The sequence below is a fragment of the Cryptomeria japonica genome, chromosome 1 (assembly GCF_030272615.1).
Source record: "Cryptomeria japonica chromosome 1, Sugi_1.0, whole genome shotgun sequence".
NCBI classification, from domain to species: domain Eukaryota; kingdom Viridiplantae; phylum Streptophyta; class Pinopsida; order Cupressales; family Cupressaceae; genus Cryptomeria; species Cryptomeria japonica.
In genome coordinates, this window is record NC_081405.1 from 699813446 (window position 1) to 699826817 (window position 13372).

General features: G+C 36.4%; 1 protein-coding gene across 3 annotated transcripts in view; it reads right to left on the reverse strand.

Annotated features, from left to right (window-relative positions):
* LOC131044642 (mannosyltransferase APTG1) overlaps positions 1 to 13372 on the reverse strand; it is a 33372-nt gene that overhangs the window by 19377 nt on the left and 623 nt on the right. For all 3 annotated transcript variants that reach the window (XM_057978006.2, XM_057978005.2, XM_057978007.2), the window contains exons 2-3: positions 5839 to 6084; positions 5329 to 5446 (exon numbers count right to left, since the gene is read on the reverse strand). In XM_057978006.2, the coding sequence (XP_057833989.2) occupies positions 5329 to 5446; positions 5839 to 6080 (360 nt within the window). In that variant the 5' untranslated portion in view covers positions 6081 to 6084. The remainder of the gene's footprint in view (positions 1 to 5328; positions 5447 to 5838; positions 6085 to 13372) is intronic.

Genomic DNA, 13372 nt, shown 5'->3' on the forward strand with positions numbered 1-13372 from the left:
TGCTTGGAAGAGGCATCGGGTGTGTTTTGGTATTTCGTCATTTATTGCATTTAATGTAATCTTTTACAAGAATGGGTGCCCAAATTGGAGGGAAAGCATTGGAGTCAAAACCAGTGCCTTTCGAGTTCCATGGAAGTATTCCAAGGGTTGTGGTCATGAGGAACAAAGAGGCTTCTTTGGATATCTTTATTGGTGGTTTTCAAGCTCTTGCCATTCTATAAATTCAGCCTTTTGGATGTACAGTTAATGTGAAAGAGTTGAATGTAGAGTTTCTCTACAAGAAAGAGGACGGGTGGGAGGCATAAGGAGGTTGTTCACATGTACATAGGTGCTGCCATGTTGGAGGCAAAGAGGAGAATGGAACTAACTGTATTGTAAGCACATTTATTGTTGATAATGCAAGTTTGACCTCTCTTCTTGGTGGAGTTTTTTCACACAAGGGTTTCTACACGTAAATCCCATGTTATGTGATTACATTATGTTGCTGATTAATGCCTTATTACTACTGTCTTATGCTGATGTTAATCATTATTTATTGCTATTATAAGTTTACATAAGATAGGTTTATTAAACATGATATATAGGCTGATTTTTGGCATCATAATTTTTAGACTTGCACATAAGTTTATGATTTTCATGTTGTAGCTATCTAAACCTTGTATCTCATCCTTTAATTAATTTATTGGATGGTGATTGATCTTCACAATCTTTGGTATTGAACCTGTTTATTTCCCAACATTTGGTATCAAAGCTAAAGGTTATTGGTTCTAGGTATTCCTCTATATTTGGTCTTCGCTTGGCAAGCTTGTGGGAATCTATTAGAAGTTGTGATCCAAGGGGACGCGTCCTCAAGGCTGGTACCCCCGTACTTGTACTGAGAATGATACGGGGATGCGGGGATGTTTTTTTGTCGTACCAGACCAATCCCTTTTTTGCTACAACAATCCAAAATGTCCCAGAAACATTCTAGAAACGAACCTGGGCCATTGGGGATGGTTAGACATCCTTGAGATGACCAGGAGACACCTAGATGTCTCTCGATTGTCCCAAGGACGTCTGGCTGTCCTCTAAGACCCAGCAGTTTTTTGGATGCCAAAACAAAAAAAAATGCATTTTTAATTGTAAAAAACATCTAGCCGGCCCCATAAATACCCCCAAACAATATTAAAAACAACCAAAAAGAGGAAAAAGAGATTCATTTTAGCATTTGCAAAGAAGGACAAGAGTAGCATGAGAAGGAGCAATTAATCAAGGAGTGAACAGCAGTTGAAAGAGGAGGTTAGGGCATCAAATCTACTTCACTAGAAGTGAGTTTTTCATTTTGCGTTTGTTTTTTCAATTTGTTTTACATTTTTTCAAGTTTTTCAACACATAGGGAGAGCATTGTGGGTTTTTTTTTTTGAACTTGCAGCTCTCTTTGAAATTCTTATAAAACTAAAATCACGAGCAGCAGTGGGAGGAGTGGTGGGAGTAGTGATAGTGAGAATGATGAAATTGAAATGGAAGAAAGAACTCAAAGAACTACAAGTAGGGCAGCCATTGGGGGGTCTTCATGGAGTCTTAATGTGGCAGGGGTAGCAAGCTCAACCTCAAACCCATTTGAATGTCCTTCCCAAATCCTCAAAACCTATGCAAAAGGCCCATTCAACCCCAAAAAACCTCTATTACAATTTGCTACAAGAGTTGATAAAGATAAGAAAAAAACTTCAAGGGGTTGTAGAGTATGGGAGTGCCATTTGTGCCACAAACAATATAGGGGCAGCTATACTTGAGTCTATTGCCATCTTTTGTGGATAGGTGGTCAAGGGGTAAGAGGTTGCAAAAAAATAACTCAAGCTGAGAAAATTGAGGCAACTAGATTGCATATGGAGGGGGAGCCATTAAGTAAAGAGACTTCAATGGAGAATTTGCAGCCTAGTGTATCAATGACTACAAGATCCATGGAAGATGCTTCTCATAGGGGAGAGGGTACCACTTCTACTAGAGGAAAGAAGACTAAGAGAAATATTAATGTTGCTGATTTGTTTAAAATACAAGCACGAGATGTGGCTGAAGCCTCTAGTGCTAAGTTTCTTTATACTCATGCTATATCATTCCATGTCTCACGTTCAGCATATTTTAAACAAATGTTCAAAGATATCATAGCTGCTGGTCCCTCATTTGTTCCAAATGGAGAAACTAAGCTACAAACCACCCTTCTTGATAGAGAGTACTCCAAGGTGAGTATGAGGATATGAGACAAACATGGATAAGGGTATGGTTGGGTGGACCGATATCAAACATTGGCCACTCATCAATCTTATCATCACTAGCACAGCAAGCTCTTATTTTCTTAGAGCTATAGATTGTTCAAGGAAAAGGAAGGATGCAGCCTTCCAATTTCAGATTTTGAGAGAGGCCATAGAAAAGGATGGAGCCTCTAATGTTGTGCAAGTAGTGACTGATTCAGCCCATGTGTGCAAGTTAGCTGGATTGATGGTGGAGAGTGCTTATAAGCACATTTTTTGGACCCCATGTTGTGTGCATGCATTGAACAATACCTTGAAGGACATTGGGAAAATTGACTGGGCGAAGGCAATGGTATTAGAGGCTAGAGATGTGCAAAGGTTCGTTTGCAACCATTACACTTCACTTGCGTTGTTTAGGACATTTTTGAGGAAGGGGAATTCCTCAAGCCCATGGAGACTAGATATGTCAACTACTTTATTTTGTTAAAGATGATGCTTGAGGTCCAAGAAGGTCTACAATCTATGGTGGTCCATGCAAAGTGGGTTAGACGGCACAAGGCAAGCACACCGGAGGGAAGAAGTGTGAAGAAAAAATCCTTGATGATTATTGGTGGTGCACAATGAGGTAAGAAATTGGCATTGCTCATTTTATTATTTAATTTTTAAAATGTCATTTAATAATTTAATGATTAATATATGTTTCTAACTTGTAACTTGTTTGCACTTGCAGATATATTTGCTCCTTCATTGAGCCTATTGTGCAGGTGATTAGATATGTTGCAAATGACTCTCCTAACCTTGGAGAGATTTATGAGACCTTTGATAGCATGCTGGGGCAAATCAAGCAAGTTACTCATTGCAGGGACCCTACTTTGGGATTTTATGAGGAGCATCTTAGGCCCATTGTGATGTGATGGTGGAACAATATGAACACCCCACTTCATGTGGCAGCCTGTGCTCTCAATCTCAAATGGTATGCACCGAAACTTGGGAGAGTGCCTCCATCTAGTGATGAAGAGGTGAAAGATGCCTTCTTTAAGGCCCTTGCAAAAATGTATAGTGAAGATGAATCTACTAAACTTCGCACACAATGGTTTGCATTTGTCAGTCTTCGTAATCCAACCTTTAGTAGATCAGAGGCAAGGTCGGATAGAGCTACATTAGCTCAAGTTGACCCTACTGGATGGTGGACATGGCATGGTAGGGGCGCACCAAACATGAGAGTACTTGTTGTTCATCTCCTTTCACGGGTAGCCAGTTCCTCTGTTGTATGTAGAAAGGAATTGAAGCTTTATTTATGTCTTATAATTGAAATTTGGACTTTGTTTCTCTTTCTACACACTCTATTTGGCATTAAATAACATTTGCAGTTTTTTTTCCATCTTTTTATAAGGACTTTGGTTTCCTATGATTTCCTCCCATAAACTTGTGCAACTGAATTCTATTTACAGTGTACACATTCAGTTTGCCATGCCGCTGCCACTTAAGTATAATGTTACTATGCTATCTACCATCTACTGCTCTGTAGCATCTCCTATATCTGCTCAATGGATGGAGTTATGGAGATTACCTTGGAGAATACCTAAGTCCTAACCAATGATCTCCAGCAACGAGTTCATGTCAAGGTCTTAAGAGTTTTGCATAGACAAATGCTCTCTGGTTTGACTCTCAGGCTGTTAGAAAAGTGAAAATGGAAACTACTCACATTAAACTTACAAGATAATTCTACAGCTACCTGAATCTGCTCCAAGGAGGTGATGATAGATTCATGAGATTGGATTTGTACAACAGTCTATTGGAGTACGATTTTCTAGGTTTAGTTATATTTCCATCAATAAACTTATATTGCAATATCAGCTAATTGCTTTCCATTTAACAACATGTAATTTATTTCAAACCTGATTGAGTACATTTGCAGAAGTGCTCATTGAGTCCTCTGATCTTAAACTTTGCAGCATAACTATGCATATAAATAGTCAACAATCTTTTGCACCTGTTTGGATTGCTATGACCATGCACTATGTGTCGTGTTTTTCATTTTTCTTTTCTTTTGTCGATTATGTAAATCTTCCACTAAAATATGCAAATGCAAATTACATTGGAAATTTAGCTACTATTGTTATCTTTCTTGGACTTTAACTGAGCAATTACTGTTTCATGCTTGAAGTAGATTTGTCCACAATTAAATTACATCTAAACATGAACAAGATAATTATGATTGTTTGGATAGTAAATGGATTAGATAAGAATCCCACTGCTATGAAACCATGTGCATGGCTATGCCAAGAATATTTCTGGGGTTACCAGACAAACTACATATGTGCAGCAGGTTAACAATGCTAGCATCAATATTTGCAAGAGTAACTTTATTAATTTTAGCATTTGTGTTCTCAAATTCTGTCTATAGCTATGAATTACTAATCTCTTACAGAATTAGAATGTCTCTCATTGGTGAACATGTGAGAAATTCTTACATGTATAGTTGAAACTTGAAATCCCAATAATTGTACAGGAAAAAAAACGTTTACATTTGATAAGGTTGATTTAAGTAGATAGGCAATGATCTCTGTCACAAACATCAGAATCATCTTGGATGTTAACATTGTACAGTGCTCTCTGCACAATTTTGACCACAAGGGGCAAATCACTAAGGTGAATTCTGGCATAATTTTTAAGATTAGGGAGCCAATAGAAAGACAATGACATGTGAAGTGCACCAAAAGGGTGATTTTTCTTTACGGTCTACTGGGAACGAAAAAAATCCAACAACAATGACATTACTACTTATGGTAAACTTCTTGCGATCTCATACAGTCCTGTATCATTATCACTTAAAAAACCAACGATGCAGGATTCTTCATAGTCTGGTTGCTTATAGGCCAAGATTCTAGTTTCAACTTAGACTATACATAAATTTTCCAATCAATTTGAATCATATTTTATAAAAGAGAAACTAAAAAATACATGGTCAAATTTATAAGACCTAATAAAATAAGACATAAGATTTCTGGAATAGAAGAAACATGCATCCAGTAAAAATAACAAAAATGGCATAAAGAAAGTTTTTTTTTTCTCTTGATATTGAAGGCAAATGCTTTACCATGAACCAAACTGTGTCCAGTTGAAATATGGCAAGTATCTTGTACAACAAAGCAAATATCAAAGGATGAAGATAGCTCCGAATACCCTTCTCCCATTCCCATGTTAAATGACCATATCTGATAAGTTAAATATATAGTTAAAATAGCTAGAAATAATATGATGCAACAAAAATTTCATTACTTCCCACTCAAATTTAAATTAAATAACAAATCTTATACATCTTCAAATTTTCGGTAAAGATTAAAAGCATACAGACGTTATAAGAAGAAATCAATGACAAGCAGAAGTCCAAAACTGATTATTGAGCCGATGTTACAAATCAGGTAGGTCTTGAAACTCTATAATTTGAGGGCTGGCCCTATGAATTAGAAACAAAATTCAATTCTATTGCTCCTTATGTTATATTTATGGTCCATTGAATTTGACCAATAATTAGTAAACAAAACCAACCAACTGTTGACACCCACATTATTAAAAATGATATTGTAAGAAAATAAATTAGTCTTACCCAAAAACAATACGATGTGCAACTTCAAGAGCTTGCCAGTGTTCGTCAGGGTTGAAATATGTTTGTACAAGCAAAGCATTGATAATTCTGAACCCTAAACAACCTATGAAAATATTTCTTTCAGTCCAGAAATGATTATTGCCATTGCCACTCCTAACTTGTTTTTGGATTTCAGATCCTGATTTGAAATTCAAACTGGGATCTGATGTACCATTCTTGCCTGAAATTGATCTCTGCCTCATCGTTCTGCAAAAGAAAAAAAATAATAAATTCATCAGAACATACAGAATTCTACACAGATTCTCTGCCTCATCGTTCTGCAAAAGAAAAAATAATAAATGCATCAGAACATACAGAATTCTACATAGATCAAAAGAATTTTTTCAATCATATAACTTGGAAGGTGAGATTATGATTTAGCATCTAGGAGTTGAATCCTTTGTCTTGGAAGGTGGGATTTAAGCATCTACCGGTTTAAAATTTAATTCTTTTTCTTAGAAGGTGGGATGGCCAACATAAATCCAGCCTAGCAGTGTTCTTGATTGATTTTGAATGCCAAGTTCCTTCTTACTCCAAAGGCTCAGTTCTTCCAAATCTAAGTTACTTTCTTGTCCTTTCTAACCAATCTAAGCCCTGCCCTGCAGCCTTCTCTAAGCAGTATAATAATAAAGATAACAGTATTATTATTAAAATAAAAACTTAAAAAACTCCAAGGAGTTGTGGCATAAAGGTAATGGGGGGAACTTAGAGGTGCAGATGCACATTTACATGGCAGCTTTATTTAGTTTTAAAATAATAAATAAGTTATTTTGTGATGGCTTCCTACAATGCCACAGATTCATTCTTGCAATGTAATGCATTGTCTTTCAAAATATATCTAAACACGGCAGCTGAGGCATGGCACTCTGCTCTCTCTATTTTGATCAAATAAACATTTCATGTCCTCAATTCCATATCTGTCTCTTCATGACCATGTAGGATACGTGTAGTAGTGTGACCCTTGTTTGAATTCCCCTCTCAGCATTAAGGTGGAAAATAACTTCATGCATGACCGTGTAGGATTATAGTATAGCAATCTATGTTACTGGTTCTGGTACAGATCCTGGTTGAGGTTTGTCGAACCAACAAACAAAAATTAGGTTTAGAATGCCACGGCATAATATAATCAACAAAATCACTCTAAACTCTAATGTCATTTAAAACATAGCAGATAAATATACTAGCACTTGCACCTAAAGAAGGTTCAAGGAATATGTGGATAGGAAATTATAGGTAGAATTTAACTGTATTTTAATATTACATAATTAATTGTATAATACTATAATGTAACATGAATCTATACATGTTTTGACTGTAAACATCAATTTTGATTTGTATAAATAATCATTGTGTCATAAAATTAGTTATCGACAGTTTTTTTAAAACAATTAGATTCTTTTGAAGAACCTGACAAAATTTGAAGATGAAAAAGTGAAAAGCTATATGTCCATACTTATTTAGAGATATGGTGTATGGATGACAGTCCATAGATGGTGATGCCATTCAAATTTTCAAACTAGAGTTCATGACTAAACGAATATGGATATGACTATATTACATAAAAATGTAATCAAAAATTTCCAGCGTGGGGATAGGGAGACGGTCCATTTTCCTATAATGGAACATGGAGTTTTCTAAGTAACCTTTCTTAATTTCATGCTTAATTTCATGCAATTGTGGTGCAACCAATTATAAATATTTAACTCTTCTCAAGTGAAAAAATTATTTATTAAGTGCACACTTTGGCTTATATTAATGTCAGTGAGTAATGGTCAAATGCAACCATATCGACTTTCATGTGCTTATCAATCACATACTAAAAATTAAAACAAACATGCACAACACAAAGTTCTTTGTGCAACAAACACCTATAAATATAACTTGTGCAGGGAAGACATCCAAATATACAATTGGTATATGATTTTATTTTCACAAATTCCTCAATGAAGATACCAATTTGATGACTTTGAAAACATTTCGCATGCATGAAAACCTTCATATTATTATTATTGAGAATATTTGGTCAAGTTCAGCATTGTTTTCAAAGAGGGAACATACATAGAAGTCTTGTGAGGTGATAGCTATGGACTCTTAACTAGCTCAGCTCTATCTACAATAGTAGCGCCTGTGTTCAGTCAGTCAGTCATATAATATATAAAATGTTTGAAACTGGGCATGCTTATTTTGATCGCCGAAAACATTGTCAAATTTCTAAATTCTTACGGTTCTCTTAATCAAATTTCTCTGCAAATTACAATTGGGTGACAGTCGAGCTCTATTCCTTGGTTAAATCAAAATAAATGGACCAAAAATAATAAGAATAGTAGTTTCCAACCAAGCAATTACATTCAAAACATCATAAATGATAAAACCCATTTGACAAGGATATAAATTGCTTTGGCAACCATTTCCTAAGTGGTCGATGATAGTGTAATCAATTTCCTTTCATGATGGAGAAGAGCATAATGCAGCCATGGCAAGATGTGTATGATCACAAAGATTTGGGTTGTTGGAATGCTACAGTCATCAATCCATTAGATTTTAAGGTGGGGGCTCTCTTATTGCCCTCTTGGAACAACAGATATAAATATCAAAGTATAAGGTAGGCTTCAACTGACCATGTCCAATGATAACCACATATAATTCATCGAGACCAAACATTTAGCAGATTGTGACAAGTATTTATATGCAACAAATAATAAATCAGTTTATATCCCCTCTTATGAATCCCCTGAGCTCAACATACACATAAGAAACTTGTGGATTACTCTCACATAGCTCTCTAATTGTTTACAAATCAGCTTAAACTCGCAAGGGATAAAACAAGGTTAACAATACCAAATCATACGAAAGAGGAGAAGAAAAAAATATTAAATAAAATAAAGATTTAAACGGTGTGGTAGAAAGGGAGAGCACTATATACCTATGCCCTGATCCAATAGGCAACAAAATCAAAACATGGTCCTGATACTGACATATCTGCAACCTTGAACTTAGAACAGAGTATGCAAATGGTAACCATAAGCATATCTCTGTGACTAATAAAAAACTCAAACCCATATTTCAGGAACATTCATAACACGGCATACTTCAAAAATCCATGAGGGAACATGACAAATCCATATATCATGTTATAAGAGGCTTGCTTAAATGAATTTCCAAGCAATTTTACAGACCCCTGCATGGGTTAAGTAAATATCACAATACCAGATCAGCAAATGTGATCTCAGAAGTAAAAGACAACATTTATATTCCCTAAAAATTGTCCAGTTGTTCATGGATAGTTCAGACAATCATGGCATGAAGTGAACCAGTGTATAAACACATTCTCGAAACTAACAGCAGATGAGAGCATAAAGAATGAGCTTTGATAAAATAGTTGATGCTTGAGAATTCTGTTGGTCATTACACATAAATTACAGTAGGACCCCTGTCCTAAATCAACTAACATAGGCACAAATAGAGCATGGCTCATATGGAGACTTACAGTTGCAGGGGACCTCATAAGATTCTAACATTTGTTCCAATCCCCTTTTTAATGTCCCCAATCTAATTTTAGAGCTACCAGATAAGAGTGATGAAATAATGATGGATTCTAAAAGGCTCTGTGAAGATAGCAGAGATGATTCTCGTGGGGATAAGAAGATTATAGTGTAGGAAACAAATCAGCCTCTGTTTAGGGCAATTTTCCAGTTACACCCTTAACTCTGTGCAAGAGTGATTGAGCATAATATAGGAGACTGGGTCTTGAACATCTGTTTGCTTATGTAGAAGCCATTTCAGATGGAATCCATAACCTTGTTCAAGTTATTCTTTGCAGGCTAAAAGAAATGGGTTCTCCAACTGGGACAACCATGGAGAGGGTGGCTTATTATCTCTCTCAGTCCCTTGAGCATAGGCATCATTTCTCAGTTGTTGGTGATGATATACAGGAGCATATATTCAATGCCTTCAAGAGTACTAAAGACCCTAATTATCTTGGGACTCTTAGATTACTAAATCAAGCATATCCTTATATCAGGTTTGCTCATTTCATAGCCAACCAAAGCATTTTAGAAGCCCCACCCTGTTCAGGCACAGACAGTGCATATTATTGATTTTCACATAATGGAGAGCATGCAGTGGTCACCATTGATTGAAGCCTTGTAATGCCCCCTTCAAATTTGTCCTAGAATTATAATTATAACAAATTAGCGTTAGGGTTACTCTTAACTAAGTAAGGTTTATGATACTTCTTACTAGGAAGATCAAGATATTTCAACACAACTATTATGCTTAGATTCAATTATTGTGACTGATGAACATTTGGCTTTCATAATACATTTGATAGCTATTATATTTAGGCCCCAAATTCAACCTCTAACCTAATCCTAAACCCTATGAAGGATGGAGAATAACCATGTTAGGGTGCTAGAAACTATCCTTCACAAATAGTGCCTTTGTATGATGTAACACATGCCCATTCCACTGCAAGTCTTATCTATTGCCCTTGTATGATGTAGCTGTTGGCATTTGATCATTTGATTTGAACCGGTAATTGTTTGTTTGCTTGATGCAACCGGTACATGTTTGTTTTGTTCAGAGATTAGAATGTTGTATGATGACTATGTTGTATGTTGTCATTGATGGCAACTATGTTTCTACAGTCATCTGAGTCCTACAGTTCAACCGGCAAGGCTTAACCGGTAAGCAGAGACAGTTTTTATCAGAACTGACATTTAGGACTTTAACCAGTAAAAGACAGACAGAATAATATTTTGATAACCGGTACAGGAAATTTATGAAGATTGGGATGATGCGGTTTTGTAGCAGCAAAGAAGACTAGTAGATGAAGTTATATTTGTGACCGCATGTGGTGATTCGATCAGGTAAACGAGATCTGATTGACAGAGCAGGTATTCTGATGGACATTCAACCAGTAGTGATGAAAATCACTTAGATCGGTAAAACGGCACAGAATTGGATTTGTTATGTCGGTGGCCGACATAACTAAGGCATGCAATGTAAGATTGTCTAGATTCATTGAACCTACGGAATTGTTCCAAGGTTATAGCCGACCTAATGATGTTTTTAAATGTGTGATGAGGTATGAAGGTATATATGAGTATGAGTTTGAATGTGTAACAGATCATTAGCGAATTTCATATTTCTGATAGTGCAATGATCAGAGGAGTTCTGAGATGAAGTATATGTGATGTTGTAATGTTCTGAAGCGGATCTTATCAGACACTGATGGTGTTATACTAAGATCATTTGAACTTTTTGTCTCCCTAATAGTTGCAGCAAGAAAATCCTCTCACAAGGTCACTCCTAACAGGGTGCAGTCGGATCCTAACAAGTCTGATCATTAAATCCTCTAACCAGGTGACATATTAACTTGTGTTTGCAAATCTCAGTAACGTGGGTAGCTCCTAACAGGGCTAATCCTCACAGGCCTTATTGTATAGCTCTTAACCGGGCTTACACTCCTAACAAGGTGTGCCCTTAACCGGGTGTTGTAGACCTTAACCGGTCAGCTCTCTATATTGCAAATAGTGGATCTTTGTGGGTACTAACTCCCACCGTGGTTTTTCCCATTTGGGTTTTCCACGTATAACCTCGTGTCATGTGGTTTATACTTTATGTGGTGATTGCTTACTTGGTGTTATTTCTTATATGCCTATTGAGTTTTAAGTTGGTGAAATTGACAATCAGATTTGTATTGTTTTTACTTGCACTGATTCACGCCCCTCTCAGTGCCTTATAAGTTCATCAATAGCATGGTCCATTCCACTGCAGGACTTAACTATCTTGCGAGGTATTAATACTGCCTCTCCCTAAGATTCCCACATTCAATCCTTCTTAGGGGCAATAGGAAAGATTAAAGATTAGGCTTCATATATTAAGCATACATATTAACCACATCCCCATGCATGCTACCAAGAACAAGGATGTTATGCCTGTAACTTAATAACAGTTATGATCTGATAAATGGTGATGTCACTAAATGCTTTGATTCCTTTCCCTTATATCTCTCAATGTGAGGGAGAGATCACACATCTTCATCATGTATGCCCTTTGGCAAGAGACACACCCTTTTGCCATTAGCACCCTTTGAAAGAGTACAACGCTTCATTATTGCTGCCCTAAGTTTAATTTTTATTTTTATTTTTAATCTTTTGTATTTAAATTTATTATTATTATTGATTATTAAATTATATTTGAAAGTGGAGACATTACAGTTCACCCCACCCAAGATTGCTTGTCCTTGAGCAATGATCATGGAGTGTTTAAAATGACTTCCAATATGAAATGGCTTTGGAAACACACATGGAATAAACATGCTGGAAACATATCAAGCATGAACCAAACACAAAACATACACATAAAAACACGGAGCATACACACAAATACATGCATTCTTAAATTCCTTTTGATTGACTAGAATGATTCATTGATTTGTGTTTACCCTGCAGGATGGCAAGATCAAAGCTTTGATACCAATTGGAATGTCCCCTTCCAATTTTTGTCCTAGAATTATAAGTATAACAAATTAGTGTTAGGGTTACTCTTAACTAAATCAGGTTTATGATACTTCTTACTAGGAAGATCATATTTCAACATAACTATTATGCTTAGATTCAATTATTGTAACTAATGAACATTTAGCTTTCATAATGCATTTGATAACTATTATATTTAAGCCCCAATCCCTACCTCTAACCTAATCCTCAACCCTACGAAGGATGGGGAATAGCCATGTTAGGGTGCTAGAAACTATCCTTCACAAACAAATTGTGCCTTTGTATGATGTAACACATGCCCAATTCACCGCAGGTCTTATCCATTGCCCTTGTATGATGTAGCATTGTCCATTCCACAGCAGGACTTACCTATCTTGCAAGGTATTAAAACTGCCTCTCCCTAACATTCCCACATTCAATCCTTCATACGATAGTCAAACGGGATAATGATGATTGTAATGGTGGTGATGATTTAGGGCACTATTCATGGTCCTGCAAAGACATGGGGAGGAGATTGTCTGCGTATGCTCTTTGGGTATTCCATTTTCGTTGCAAGAAACCCAATTAAAAAATCTGAAAGAAAAGTTAAGTTGCAGTGATGATGAAATGGTGGTAGTCGATTGTATGTCGGCATTGCCACATCTGTTGGAGCGCAGTTCAAAAAAGTTATCAGAATTCCTCAAGGGAGCACACCACCTGAATCCAGCTATCCTGACCTTGGGCACAGGACCTAATGGAATTCTAGGTCCTGAAAAAGATCAATTTGTTAGAGTGTTTTGTTCAATGTCTAAAGAATTCATGTGTACTATTTGACTCCATGGAAGCAGGATTGCCCGATCAATATGGTTCTGCTAGGGCAATAATAGAACATATATTTATAGCTCCATTGTTGCTGGTGCTGGTAAAAGAAAATGACAAAAAACTAATTTTTTTGCATTTCAACGAAGCCAAAGCCCTCGGCTTGAAGGGAGCTCGACCAAGGAAGTAAGGAG